This window comes from Pistacia vera, unplaced genomic scaffold (genome assembly GCF_008641045.1).
Source record: "Pistacia vera cultivar Batoury unplaced genomic scaffold, PisVer_v2 Contig412, whole genome shotgun sequence".
Classification (NCBI taxonomy): domain Eukaryota; kingdom Viridiplantae; phylum Streptophyta; class Magnoliopsida; order Sapindales; family Anacardiaceae; genus Pistacia; species Pistacia vera.
The window spans coordinates 96,728-110,278 of NW_022196238.1; the positions used below are offsets into that span (position 1 = coordinate 96,728).

At 37.5% G+C, this 13,551-nt stretch overlaps 2 protein-coding genes across 2 annotated transcripts; both read left to right on the forward strand.

Annotated features, from left to right (window-relative positions):
• Positions 1-521: 521 nt before the first annotated feature.
• LOC116142559 lies at positions 522-1,220 on the forward strand. Its single transcript, XM_031428000.1, has one exon. The coding sequence runs from the start codon at positions 522-524 to the stop codon at positions 1,218-1,220; it is 699 nt and encodes a 232-aa protein (XP_031283860.1).
• A 10,369-nt stretch (positions 1,221-11,589) lies between these two features.
• LOC116142531 (transcription factor bHLH91-like) lies at positions 11,590-13,132 on the forward strand. The gene is made up of 3 exons (XM_031427963.1): positions 11,590-12,435; positions 12,529-12,945; positions 13,031-13,132. Exons 1-3 carry the CDS (start codon positions 11,596-11,598, stop codon positions 13,130-13,132), a joined length of 1,359 nt encoding a protein of 452 aa, XP_031283823.1. The 5' UTR covers positions 11,590-11,595.
• The last annotated feature ends 419 nt before the right edge of the window (positions 13,133-13,551 follow it).

The following is a 13,551-nucleotide window of genomic DNA, read 5'->3' on the forward strand; positions in this document are numbered from 1 at the left end:
GCTTTTAGTCAAGGGTGCACAAAGATTTTGTGTTTTATTTGCCGGATTTCCACCATTGAAGTCTCTGAGCTAGAGCTTCGGAATAAGTGGTTGGAAAAAGCTGAGGCGGTAATTCCTTACTGGTAAGGCAAATCCCACCTGGATCCAGATCCTACACCATATAAAGAGTTAGACTTTGCGACTGAGTTGAGACCTGATTCAGATTGACCATGGGTGGTCAGCATGTTTTGGATCATTTTACAGCTAGTTTGCAGGAAAAATATCCCGGATTGCCTCCAGGATATGCACAGTTTGTGGCCAAAGAAACCCAAGGTGATTGGGAAAAGGCGGAAAAACTCTTTATGAAAGGTGTCAAGGAAGAAGACTTTGTTTATAAAATGGATGGAAAACGGAAGGTTGATATTCCGGAAATTTCTACCTCAGATGCTGAATGAATCAGCCGGTATTATGAGGAAGAAATGAAGAAACAAAGGAAATGAGACGAAACTAGAGGATTAAATCTTACTCTAGGTCCTAAAAAGATGGAGCTCGATGAGCTAATCTCGAGGGAGTCTGAGTTTAAAGATGACCCGCTTGAAGGAATTCGTAACCCTTTAAATTCTTTCAAAGGATTCCTTAAGGAAATCTCCAAACCTGAATATAAACAAACTTATCCCACCAAGATAAGGTCGGAGTTTATACCTAGGGGAGTACCTAGAATGGTGGAGATATCGTCTAGCGAAAGTTTCCTAAACATCGATTGTGTTACGAATGTAACGGATGCAATCGAAGCATGGGAAACTGTTAACTGGGTTCATATCCAAAACAAGAATTTTTTACTCAGTGATACTTACAAATTTTTAAGATCCACACTGCAGGGAGCTGCAGGAAGCTTTTGGAGAAGTCTCGAAGCTGGTACGGGTCTGTTAGATACTGTAAGGGACTTGAAAAATGGAGAGGCTATCTTTGCACTTTTCAAGGATATGCTCTGTAGAGAATTTACTGGGATAAAAATTACCAGTAGGAATCTCGCAGAGGTAGTTGCCTTAGAAGCTTTAACAAAGCTTAGGCTTTGTGACATGTGTCTGTTTGAAAATTTTGTCTGTGAGTATAGACGAAATTTTTATCAGTTGCCTGGTGGCACAAAGGAAGTCATGAAAAATACTTTCTTTGCTAAGCTTCCCCCAGGATGGGATAAGGCAGCAAACGAGGCGTTTAAACTTCTACTTGAAAAGAATTAGGTTGTTGATTCTTTAGGAGGAAGAATAGAAGCTGTTAGACAACTAGTGAGGACAAGATGTTTGAATGCCAAGCTGAATAAGGAAGCTAAAAGGCTTGAGTTCAACGAATCTTGTTGTCAAAACTTTGATGGAGTGCCAGGACAATATGGCTGTGAGTCGAGGAATTCGACTAAACATCAAGGTTGGAAAAACCATATGAAATGAAAAGGATCGTTTGGTAAACGAAACTTTAAGCCGAAACGTTTTCGTAATATGGTAAAACGACCTGTTACTAATAAACGAAATCTTCCGGATCATGAAAGGTTTATTAGGCGAACAAGGAAAGGTAGACTTAACGCTAAGGAACGTGGAGCGCGTAAGTTTTGTGCTACCTGCCCATCTGGCAAAAATGCAAAAGATTGTAATTGTTGTTGGATTTGTGGTGACAAGAATCATTTTGCGGATAAATACCCTCATAAGGGCAAGAAGAAGGCTGCAGTAAGATTTTTGGAAATCAACACGGAAAGCCAAACTTCTGAATTTGAGCCAGTTTGGGGATACGAAATTGATTTTGATGATGAGGTTTATGAATTAATTTCGGATTACTCTGATGATTCAGATTCTTCAGAGGATGACTCAAAAGATATGACTTTTGAGGAACAATCTTCAAATCTTCAACGTGTAGGTATATTCATGCAACAGACTAGTAGTCCTAATGAATATCCTAGGAATAGCAGTATTGGTGATAAGGATGATCTTATCCCAATTAGAATGAAGATGAACATCTTAACTCGGTAATTAGTTCATCATCTAATTATGAGGATCACTCGGGTAACCCTGACAATTGGGTAATTCTGAGGATAACACCTAGAGAGGTTTTCGAAAAATGCTCTAAGTGGCTATTTAAAGCTGAAGGCTTGGAAGATGTACACGAAAAACCTATTTGTGTAGCTTTGTCTCAATCTTGAGAGGGTGAATTAGTACTCTTGAATGATGAGTGGCTACGGAAGGTTCGAAATCTTGCCAAACGGGCAAATGGCAAGTATAATTATATATAACTTGGTGCTGTACAGGTTCGTGTGCAGGGACTATTCCGTGGAGGAATGAATATACCTGTTCAGATCGCTTTACTGGACAGACGATGGCTTACGTTTGGTAAAGCTTTAGTTGGCGGTTTTCACACTAATCTAGCTTTGGGAGATGCCTACGGGACTGTTAAACCAGGATATATGGTTAGTCTCCAGGATCCAAACCTCAAACGGATTATGGTTCTTCGAATTCATACTTCTGGACTAGAAGACTTGATGGCTTCTAGTGATGGAATAGCAATTCAGTATAAGTTAATTTATCGCTTGATAAATTCTGTTAATCTTATACATATGAACTCCAGTGCAGATACTGAGGTTCATGGCCCGGGACAGGATTTTGCAATTCCAATTTGACCTACGGTAGTCAATGTTAAGGCTCTTACGTGGCTGAAACGATGGGTTTCGGAATATTCAACGTAACCCAGCGTGGTGGAATTAAACCCAAATCGGGGAATTCAAATCCAAGAACTTGATAATGAGGTTGAAGTTACTCTTCCTACGCCTAGAAATTCGGTGTCTCTAGAGTGGAATAAGGAAATTCAACCTATCATATTAAGGAAAAATATACTGGAAACAGATGGCACTGCTAGTGATGCTGGAAGTAGCAATAGTAAGAAAATTGTTGGGTATAAATCTGTGCAAATCCCAGTATATGAAGACGAGACTCCAAGCACGAAAATGATGATGAGTCATGAAATGCATTGTCATGCGATAGTCCGGGGGACTATTGACACATGTATACGTGCTAAACTGTGTTTTCCAGAATATGAGGAATATACTCTGGATATTCTTGTAGACACAGGAGCGACCAAATGTATTGCAAGGAAGCAATGTTTTCCACAGGAGCTTTGGAAACCATTGGAAAAACCAATCCTAAATACGGTTGCAGATGGAGGTCAAAGTATGATCATGGATGTGGTAGAAAACGTGGTTGTACTGTTAAACGAGAAAAAAATTACTCTAAGGGAAGTCTTAGTAGTGGATTACTAGGAGGTAGATTTTATTCTCGGAAATAGCTTTCTGCGAGGTCAAGCAGAAGTTAGGTCATTTACTCAGGATAACAACCACATTATCCTTGAAGGACATAAAATCCCTATTCTTGCTAAGCCTGAAGTTTCGAAAGTATGAAACGGTTTTAGACCGGTGAAACTAAGGCAAGAAGCAGATCACATTGTTTTCCAAATTTTAGAAAAGGAAAATTGGTGGTTGAAAACTTCTGAAATAGAAGAAACGGATGAGGCTTGTAATGTTTTCTTTCAAAGGTTGTATCCTAGTTATCATACAAACCGGATCGCACGAGGTATATCGTAGCAAGTTGATCCCTCTGGTACATGCCTTGAGAGCACGGATAAATTCATACATAAGGAAAAAATCTTGAAGGTTGAAAACGAGAGCCAAACTCTTTAAGGATTAAGGAACTTGTAAAATCCTTAAAAGAAGAACTTTCTCCATGTTTTGATGATCAACCATTAAAGTTATGGGAAAGGAACAGTATATATGCTTCACTTGAATTGAAAAGGAAGGATGATAAAATAGTGACCAAATCCTATCCTTATACTCCTGATGTAGAGGAGGAATTCAGTAAGCAAATATCGGAATTGCTGGAAAAGCAATTGATACGGGCCAGTAAAAGTCCACACTCTTCGCCAACATTCATGGTCATGAATAGAGCTGACCAATTAAGAGGTAAAGCGCGGATGGTTATTGATTATAGGCAGTTAAATGAGAAAACCATTGACGATGCTTATAAGATACCAAACAAATCAGCTTGTTTGAATAAAGCTAGATTTGGAAGAATCTTCTCTAAATTTGATCTAAAGTCGGGATTTTGGCAGATCAGGATGGCGAAGTCAAGCATTCCTTTGACGGCTTTCACCTGTCCGAAAGGATTGTTTGAATGGATGGTTCTGCCTTTTGGACTTAAGCAGGCACGATCAATATTCCAGAGGAAAATGGATAAAGTCTTTGGAGATTTATCTAACTTTTGTGTAGTTTATATTGATGATGTTCTAGTTTTTAGTAAAACCAAGGAAGAACATGTAAATCATCTTAGACTGGTGAGCAAAAAGTTTCTTGATAATGGAATGATTCTATCTGAAAGAAAGGTAGAGTGGTTTAAGAACAAGGTGAAGTTCTTAGGCGTTGAGAACTTGAGATAGGTGAAGGAGGTATTCAACTCCAAGAATATATCTCAAAGAAGTTGCTAGAATTTCTAGATGTGCTAGAGGATAAGCACATGTTACAGCAATTTCTTGGATTAGCCAATTACATGTGCGAATATGTTCCTAATCTCGCTAATGTAATTAATGGCTTAACGCTTAAGGTTAGTGATAAAGTGCCCTGGGTTTGGACACTTGAAGACACTAATTGTGTTAAGCGGACTAAGGCCTTGACAAAGTAATTAAAACCTTTAAAACTCCCTGAAGATTAGGATTAACTCATTATAGAAAGTGATGCATCTCACTTGTATTGGGGAGGTGTGCTTAAGGCTAAGGGTATTGATAATATTGAACGGATTGTTCGATATGCGTCAGGAAAATTCTCTCCTGCTGAGATAAACTATCCTGTCCATGAGAAGGAAGTTTTAGCAGCAAAAGAATGTATTGACCGATTTCGATTGTTTGTAATCAGTCAGGAATTTACTTTAAGGACATACTTTAAATATTTAAAAACCTTTATGAAACTGTCTTTAAAGGATGATAAAGCTAGACTAATTAGATGGTAGATTTGGTTTGCAAATTATAGAATCAAATTTTAATATATTTCTGGTAAATCTAACTTTGTTGCTGACTTTTTGTCCAGACATTTTGCAAAAGAATTGCAAGATAATGGCGGACAAGAAGGAAACTAGAAATCACTTCTCATGCTCCAAGTGTAAGCAACGAGGACACTTGAGAAGGAACTGCCCTTTGAAGGTTACTTCAACTTCAAAGGTTATTGCTAAAAAGGAGAAAACTGCGGATAAGCAGGTGGCTTCTTCTTCTAAGTAGGTTACTGCAGTAAAGCATGTAGAAGGAAAGAATCATGACTATGATTCTGATACTTCGAATAGAAGAAGCCCGAAATTTCAACGATTGAAGGGTGAAACTTCTACGAAGGAAAATACTTCTGAAAAGAGGGTTACTCTTAAGAAGGAAACGACTCAGAAAAAAGCAATAGTTTGCTAGTCTTGTAAACAGGAAGGACATGAACGGGCTCATTGTCCACTGATAAAGATCAAAAATTCTGAGGACTCATCGTCAGGCGCTACAAGCGTGGTGACACACACTCCACAAAAAAAAAACGGTTAATTGACACAGATATTTGTGAGAGGTTTAGCTTTCCAAAAGGCTTAAAATTAACTTCAACAAGTCAAACACTCTGAGAGGATCTGGGAACCCAAATTAGAATCGCAATGGCGACAAGACAAGGGGAAGTATAGCTGCAGAGGTGTTTAGAAAAGCTAGCAAGAAGGTTAGCATGGCTGGAAGCTGACAAACTATTTTATGAGGATGAGGAGTTCAAGGGAACTGCCTTACTCTACGAAGCAGGAATTCAAAAACTTGAGGTAATGAGAAAATGTCATTTGTTTGACATGTCAACACTCAAACTCGAGAATTTGAATGAATTAATAGTGAAATTGGGAAAAACTGACTTGACGGATGTGGTTCAAGGATTGATAAAAATCTGGAGGATGGAGATCTGGACAACCAGAAACGTCCAACACGTAATACCCTGACATGTATCCAAAAAGCAGAAGTAATACGTGGACAGTCAAGATTTTGCCGATTAAATTTAACAAAGCATATTTAAAGGAAATCTTGAATATTGTGTCATATGTCTTATGTAACATGTGTAAAATGTAATAAGTTATTTTTTTTTTAAACATGGGAGATATGTGGACCCCATGTCATTTTCTTTAAGATAAATGTTAGTTTTTATTAGGCTAAAGTCAAATCACATGTCTTTTGTGATTGACATTGTGTTTTGTATATTTTATTTTATCTACGGATTCAAAACTTTTGAAATCCGAACTTCTCTATATAAAGAGAAGCTTTGTACATTTGTAATCAGAGAAGACATTAATTATATTTTCAGTTTGTGAAAAATTCAGTCTTTCAATCTCTTGTTTTACTTTTGTTGCCTACTCAAAGCAAAGAAAATGTTTATTCAAGACGATTGATACCCAAGTATGAATTAATCTTTAAAACTGAATTTATGTATGTTTCTCTCCAATTAATCAACTAGGTTAATTAGTTATTAATTGTAATAATATTTGTAAGACTGGGTATTACAAATATTATGTGGGTGTAAATGGTATCAGAGCTTTGGAAGACGAGGGGTATAAATTATGTTGAAAAAGAGTATCTTGGATCACTGCGTACCTGTCTGGTATTACTACCACTATCTCATGTTGGATATGGACAGTAGCGTTTGCTTTAACAAGCTCCTCCAGTTTGGATTTAACCAGTAGCAATTTTGCAATATGTAGCCTGGTCCAATCTTCCTCTTCTTTTTTTTGAATTTCTTCTAGTGCATAAGAACCAATTTTTACCTCATTATCGAGCATAATTCGGTACCATGGTTCTCCTACAAGAAATTCCCATATCTGTATAGGTTGAATATCATAGCTCTCTTGCAATGAGAAAGTAATCATGCAAGTGAATGTGTCAACTTTCTGATTCAATACACAGAGCGTTTGCTTAACCGCATCTGGCATATTCGGATCCACCATCGCTTCCTGTACGTCAATTTGCATTGTATCGATCCATCCTTTAGTCAAAAGATCTCTACATAAACCTTTTCTAAAGATTTTTAATGTCTTCTCTGATTACACATGTACAAAGCTTCTCTTTATATAGAGAAGTTCGGATTTCAAAAGTTTTGAATCCGTGGATAAAATAAAATATACAAAACACAATGTCAATCACAAAAAACATGTGATTGGACTTTAGCCTAATAAAAACTAACATTTATCTTAAAGAAAATGACATGGGGTCCACATGTCTCCCATGTTTAAAACAAAAATAACTTATTATATTTTACATATGTTACATAAGATATATGACACAATATTCAAGATTTCCTTTAAATATGCTTCGTTAAATTTCGTCGGCAAAATCTTGACTGTTCACGTATTACTTCCGCTTTTTGGATACACGTCAGCGTATTACATGTCTCCCATGTTTTTTTCTTTAAGATAAATGTTAGTTTTTATTAGGCTAAAGTCAAATCACATGTCTTTTGTGATTGATATTGTGTTTTGTATATTTTATTTTATCTACGGATTCAAAACTTTTGAAATCCGAACTTCTCTATATAAAGAGAAGCTTTGTACATTTGTACTCAGAGAAGACATTAATTATATTTTCAGTTTATGAAAAATTCAGTCTTTCAATCTCTTGTTTTACTTTTGTTGCCTACTCGAAGCAAAGGAAAGGTGTATTCAAGACGATTGATACCCAGGTATGAATTAATCTTTAAAACTGAATTTATGTATGTTTCTCTCCAATTAATCAACTAGGTTAATTAGTTATTAATTGTAATAATATTGTAGACTGGGTATTACAAATATTATGTGGGTGTAAATGGTATCAGATATTCGAGAAGAATATTTGACTTGGCTAGGTGTAAAGTGACTTTTGGATGTTATTCAAAAGGCTTTTAGTCAAGGGTGCACAAAGATTTTGTGTTTTATTTGCCGGATTTCCACCATTGAAGTCTCTGAGCTAGAGCTTCGAAATAAGTGGTTGGAAAAAGTTAGGCGGTAATTCCTTACTGGTACGGTGAATCCCGCTGGATCCAGATCCTACACCATATAAGAGTTGACTTTGGATCATGGAAGGTTTATTAGGCGAACAGGGAAAGGTAGACTTACCGCTGAGGAATGTGGAGCGCGTAAGTTTTGTGCTACTTGCCCTCTGGCAAAAATGCAAAAGATTGTAATGTTGCTGGATTTGTGGTGACAAGAATCATTTTGCAGATAAATGCCCTCATAAGGCACAACTCTTTTCACAAACTTTCTTTCACACATTGACGTGGCAATTCATCATTGGTCAGCTAGCAAAATGAGTCCCGCCTACTTGTATGAGTCTCGCATTTCCATTTGTGAGTTAACCGATGATGAATTACCACATCAAAATGGTAAGAGAAAATTTGTGAGAGAGATTGTAAGTGTAACATTTTCTTCCTACGATACATAGTTTCTTGCCCTCTATCCCTAATTAGAGTGATATTCTCTTTGACTGTATGTTGTTTTCTCCATCTAACCAATTGTCTACCCATTCTTAACTTTGTCTACAATTTATGGTCATCTGGCGTGAATACTTCACTGCTTGCTTTTGTCATTTTTCCTGCTTTTTTAATTATCTTTTCATTATGTGGTTGGCCAATGCCATAGTAGTTTATGCTTGAAAGCACTAACAGGATTATAGTCACTCGGAAATAATTGGCCTTAAACACCGTTGAAAATGAAAAAAGACTAGGTACGAATACAAACTACAGAGATAAGGAAGGACATAAATATATGTCCTCTTTTGATTCAATAGTATTTGCTAGTTGAGGATTTCAGCTTTGCTCCTAAACACAAATCAATAGTTGAATGATTCATTACAGACGAAGTCAAACAGTCCAAGGCCAGTTACAGTTACTGCTTCTGACTCCAACACACAGTTGCGCAGTTCTTACAACAGTGCAACGCTGTTCAGCAAAATCAAATATTCCTCACCGTAACGCGAAGACTGATCTTGTGCAATTATATTATTTTATTTGTTGCTAATTCTAATTATAGAATCCAAAGACCTCACAAGGAGAAAGAGAACAATTGTTTTTTTACATAACTCTTTCGTTTTATACACATGCCGACTTTAATATTAATATGAAAATATGTTATGAGACTTAAAAAGGGAGTATTGCTTCCAAGGTATGGAGGACATGTTATATGGACGGCATGCATTGATAAAAAAATTTCATAATATGTGGTAAAACTCTTTAAAGAAGGTAGTTTGTCAAAGTTTCAGATTAATGAATTCAACTGAGAGTAAATTCAAACCCTTTTATCTTTCTTCCCCACCCCCGCCCCAAATCCTCCACCCCCAATTTTCTTTCATACCCAGCAGAGTAAATCAAGTAGCAACTAACTTCTATCCTTTGTTTTGTATATTGTGTTATTTGGGATTGGGTTGTGTTTTGTGTATTGAATTGTTGGGGAAAATGGTGGAATCGGAGAAGGATGGTGAAAACGGGATCCTTTGGTGGCCAGCAGCTCATCAAGCCGCCAACGTGGCCTGATCCGCGTCGATTTGGCCGGAATCGCACCAGGCTGGTTGCGATTCCGGCCGAATGTCAGAGTCCATCATGCATGTTTTCCTTCAGTGCCAATTTGCTCAGCGTTGTAGGGTGGCTTATGAACCTTTTCCTACAACCCTTGATTTTCATTTTGGGATAATTTTTGGGATTCCATTTTCTACAAAGGTTGTCTCCGCAAGTTTCAAATCTCTGGATTGTGGCTTGTTTGACGATTTTTTTTTTCTCATTTGGAAAACTCGTAACAGGTGCGGTTTGAAGACGTCCAGCCATCCTTCTCTCGGATTTGCTCTCATTCTAAAGCAGTATTGAGTAAAACCGGCACTTTCTTGCCTGTTTTTGTTTTACCAAAGGCGGACACTTGTATTCTCTCCAACATTGGTATCCCGATACATATATGCAGGTGAAAGGGAACACAGAGGACCTCTCTAAGGTAATCCATGATGAGGGAAGGTGAGCTGCTGGTATGAATTATGAAAGTATAGGTAGTTTGAGATGTGGGGGGGGCCAAAGCCAAACATTGATAAATAAGAAACACACTACTTTACCGCTCTCACCTATAGCACGCTTTGGCAGACAACAAATGGTGTGAATAAATACAACTCAGATTAAATGGGAGAATGTTTGGCTTAAGTAATTTCCCACCCATCTGCAAAGATTGAGAGTTTGAAGCATTAGCAACATGGTGAGAGCAAAGTTTGTGATCATCTGTATATTGGTGATGATTTTGTACTTGTATAGCCATCTGGATCCCATCTAACATCCTTTACCTGCAAAATTAAGATGAGTTGCATATACATCGTTGTAGAAACTGAAACAGTATCTCTATCTTATCCTGATCTTATATATTTGTTGTAATTTCTCAGGATTTGTCTTAATTTGACTTCAGCAGGGAATTATACCTCACCTTTTAACTTGTTCTGTATAATTAGAGTGTTTTTCAATAGTAATTTTGATGGGGAAGGAACCATTAAACTACGGCCACTACTGCAAATAAACAAAGTAAACAGTGACCATATACAACGTATACTGCAGTAAACAGTGAAAGAAACCCAGTAGTTTGGTTGATGGTAGGGTCCATACGCTCCCATCTACCTAATACACTTTTAACAGATTACACAAATGGTGTGAATACTCGAGAGAAGAGTAAAAAATGCAAACAAGTGGAGCCCATATCAGGAATATCAGTAACAAACTCTTTACATAAAAGAAAGAATTTCCTTCCTATATGAATTCTGTTTATAACATGTCTCCATTATTCCAGACACTCTCTCTATAACGGTGTCTACCTCCTGCAACATAGTCTCCATCTTTATCTTTCATGTGGAGTCTTCAGAGGTGCGGCCACTTGGTGTTGATCAGCTCGACAGGTCACTCCATAGCCCCCGCTAGCTAACGTAGAAGATATTCCCAGATAGCAGTTAAACCTTAGTCGCTTAAACCTTTCTTGAAAAGGTCCGCTAAGACGCAGACCCTGTGGAATATCGTTTGCGATCATAATAATGGTATTTTTTAACTCTCGCATATTTGGATAATTTTGGTTTTATTCCCTAACTTGTAGTCCTTTTCATTGGGATTGGTTCTTGTTTGTATATCCTTATTCTGATTCTATCAAATTCCCATTTTACGTGGGGGTTGTAAATGTTTTACCCATATTTTCTGTAATGTTCATGAATGGTTCGGACTACTCTAAAGATTTTCATTTTCATCTTGGACAATTGGGGTGTGGTTACTTTCCTAGTCTGTACTCTGTCCACCGATTATAGAGGAAGATTTGATAAGTAATAGTCAACAAATTGCATTCATTTATCACGGTGCTTTGGTAGTGCAATATTTGCCGTGGCTAGTCAGTAAAAATCTATATAACTAGGAATGGAAATCAAAATTCAACCTTTATCTGTGTTATCAACATGCATTTCCCTGAAATTAGATTAACAGTTTTTTTTTTTTTTTTTTGGTGAAATTTATTCATTACCTGTATTGTTTTTCTCATGTTGACTGATGCAGAGATTAACCATTCTAAAATGTATGAGGAACCAGGGTGCTTCGATCCCAATAACTTCACTGCAGAGGGTGCAGGTTCTGGGTTTCCTCAAGCTGTCCAGAAGCAGTTTGAAGAGAATATGGACCTCTCTGTTGACGAACTCTCTTATCATCACCACAATCACCAAGAAGATGCAGCTGTTTCCGCTATGGAATCAGAGCTTCAAAAGCATCTGGCTTTCAAAGTGGAAAACTGCGATAACAATACCCATATGTTGCAACAAGTGGTTGACGACCCAAATCAGCTTCTTTCATATGATCACGCCAACTGGAACACCGGTGATATAGGCTTTAATCAAGGTGACCCAGAACAAAATGGCCATAGGAGCTTCAATATAAATTCGTTACCCCAAACACCAGACCTTCTCAATCTCTTTCACTTGCCCAGTTCCTCTTTGCTTCCAAATTCATCCATCTCCTTTGCAAACTCAAACCATGACACTACTTCTTTGGGCTTTATCAAAGACCTCCCAGCCTCACATAGCACATCCGTTTTGTATGATCCGTTATTTCATCTCAACCTGCCCCCCCAATCTCCTTTGTTCAGCGAATTATTCCAATCTATACCCCAAGGGTACAGCTTGCCAACCTCAAGAGGTGGTGCTAGTTCGTTATTTGGGGATGAGAGAGACTCAAGCGGAGTAACGGCTTACCAAGATGGGGATGGAGGGATGTTGGAATTCACAAGGGACATGGCTTGTATTGTTAGAAGGAGTGAAACTGGCAAGAAGAAAAAGCCCTTTACTACAGAACGGCAAAGGAGAGAACAGTGGAATGATAAGTTCGAGGCCTTGAGGAATATGGTTCCTAGCCCTACCAAGGTACACCTTTCTGCTTCTCTTTAATTTAATTGTAATGTTTATATTATATCATACCAGCAGCTAATATAACAATTTTACACATTTATACCAAAGTCCGATAGAGCCTCAATTGTGGGAGATGCTATTGAGTACATCAAAGAGCTTCTTAGAACAGTTAACGAGATCAAATTACTGGCAGAGAGAAAAAGATGTGTTAGAGAGAGAAGCAAGAGGCACAAGACAGAAGACGATGCTGGTGAGGATGTTAAGAATTGTAACATATGGCCTCTTGGTGATCCCGAGCAATCCTATATTGGTTCTTTGAGGAGTTCCTGGCTTCAGAGAAAATCCAAGGATACCGAGGTTGATGTTCGTATCATTGATGATGAAGTAACCATCAAACTCTTTCAGAGAAAGAAGATCGACTGCTTGTTGTTTGTTTCCAAAGTTCTTGAGGAGCTTAAGTTGGATCTCCACCATGTTGCCGGTGGCCACATTGGCGATTACTATAGCTTTCTGTTCAACACAAAGGTGGATGTGGATTACTCTTCTTTGCAAACCCATCTTCTCCATGGAGTAATTTCTGAGAGATTTATATTTATTTCTAATTTTGCAGATATGTGAAGGATCTTCACTTTACGCTGGCGCCATAGCCAATAAGGTCATTGAGGTTATGGACAGAGAATATGCAGCTGTTCCACCCACAAGTAGCTATTAGGATTAAACGATATCTGATTCTACTGGATATTAGGATGTTTTGCTTTCTTGAATGTCAAAGACTGGTAGTACTTAACATTTAAAATTGATCGGAGGATGGCTATTTTCAAGTTCCAGACTTCATGATTTTCAAGTTAACTTTCTGTAACACCAATGAACTGTCTAAGATAACTGCTCATTTCTCGTGCACTATTAACTCAAATTTCTAAGTATTATTGTTTTTTCCTTCTTTTTTGATTAATCCTGGATATACTCAATTTTTGTTTTTGTTTGATCATGTATCGAAAGATAAGAGTTTTCATTATTTCCAGATTATATTATTGCTGAACAAGTATGTATATATATATCACGTTGAAAATGAAATTTGAGATAAGCGGCGTCTCATAACTATTAAAAGTTGTAAATGGCCGACTCTTCTCA